This window comes from Elephantulus edwardii, unplaced genomic scaffold, assembly GCF_000299155.1.
Source record: "Elephantulus edwardii isolate Elephantulus edwardi_28Jun2011 unplaced genomic scaffold, EleEdw1.0 scaffold00263, whole genome shotgun sequence".
Taxonomy (NCBI): Eukaryota; Metazoa; Chordata; class Mammalia; order Macroscelidea; family Macroscelididae; genus Elephantulus; species Elephantulus edwardii.
Window position 1 is genome coordinate 3,104,201 of NW_006400013.1, and position 1,197 is coordinate 3,105,397.

The window sequence follows — 1,197 nt, forward strand, 5'->3', positions numbered from 1 at the left end:
CACACACACACACACACACACCCGCGGCCGGACTTCTCACGGATACTCAGTCTTCCACTACCACGCCCAACTGCCTTACCTTTTCGATAGGAGCCTGCAAGACTGTCTGCTTTAGTCCGCACCATGTTGAATCCCAAATAGATAAGAAAGAAAAAAATAACGAGCAGATTTCCCAGCACAAGATGTTTCTTGCAACAAGGGCCCTAAAACGAATCTCCCGCCACCCTTTATATTGGTCTCCTTCCCGCGCTCTCCAGAGGCTCCTGTGCCACTGCTCACATTGGTTCCACATCGCTCTCTCTGGACCAATCGGCAGTGTTAGCCGTGACAGCAGCAAGAGTCTACGTAGTGCAAATCTGTCTATCAACTCTGAGAGACTTGTGATTTGTAGCCGCCCACGATGGGTGGTACCTGAAAGGTGCCCAATGTGTGGGTGTTGAAGTTCTGAACCCGAGAAAAGTCCCTGCTTAGAAAAGAAAGAAAAAAAAAAATTGGCGACAAAACAAAGAATTCCAGCGTTTCCCCAAAAGTTACTAAAAGGTTCAACCAATTGGCTTCTAAGGGAACTGAATGAAACTAAGCGAATTTTTAAAATACAAATAAAATTAATGGAAAAAAGGTATCTTTTCGTTGATTACTTGGTCAAGAGCTCAGTCCATACTAATACGTTCTGTGGAGTGGAAGAAAAAGAAAACGAATACATTTCACTTCTAGGGGTGTTTAAAAAATATTCTTAATATAGTGAGAGACTCAGAAGAAAATTGGGAGATAGATAGATAGATAGATAGATAGATAGATATGAAATTAATAACATGTTTTCTCTAGATTTGTATAGCTTAAAATCTTCTCAGATTTAAAAATCACGCAGACCTACATCCTTGATTCAGAGCAAACCTAACTGCAGAATAGGAGCTCCTGTTTTCTATCCATGTGTCTGTTTTCTAATTCCGCATAGTATTCCGGAGGAGTCATTTTCATCCATTGGTATCATCCAATCCAGACCCTAAAGATATTTTCTCTTCAACTTTAAAGACAATCCTGAAAGCCTAACTGGAGCAATGATTCTTTCCAATAAATTATGCTTGAACTTTGTCAGAAAATAGGCTAATAACTGTAGTAAAGTACTCAGTGCTACTTTAACTGGAATCAACAACTACTTTATTTACAAAGGACTTAGACAACAGGTTAACTTAACAT

The 1,197-nt window shown here is 39.8% G+C and overlaps 1 protein-coding gene across 1 annotated transcript in view; it reads right to left on the reverse strand.

Moving 5' to 3' along the window:
* Positions 1 to 125, reverse strand: part of KIAA0101 (KIAA0101 ortholog) — a 6,063-nt gene extending 5,938 nt beyond the window's left edge. Inside the window, exon 1 of the mRNA XM_006899624.1 lies at positions 80 to 125. Coding sequence (XP_006899686.1) covers positions 80 to 125 — 46 coding nt within the window. The remainder of the gene's footprint in view (positions 1 to 79) is intronic.
* Positions 126 to 1,197: the final 1,072 nt, after the last annotated feature.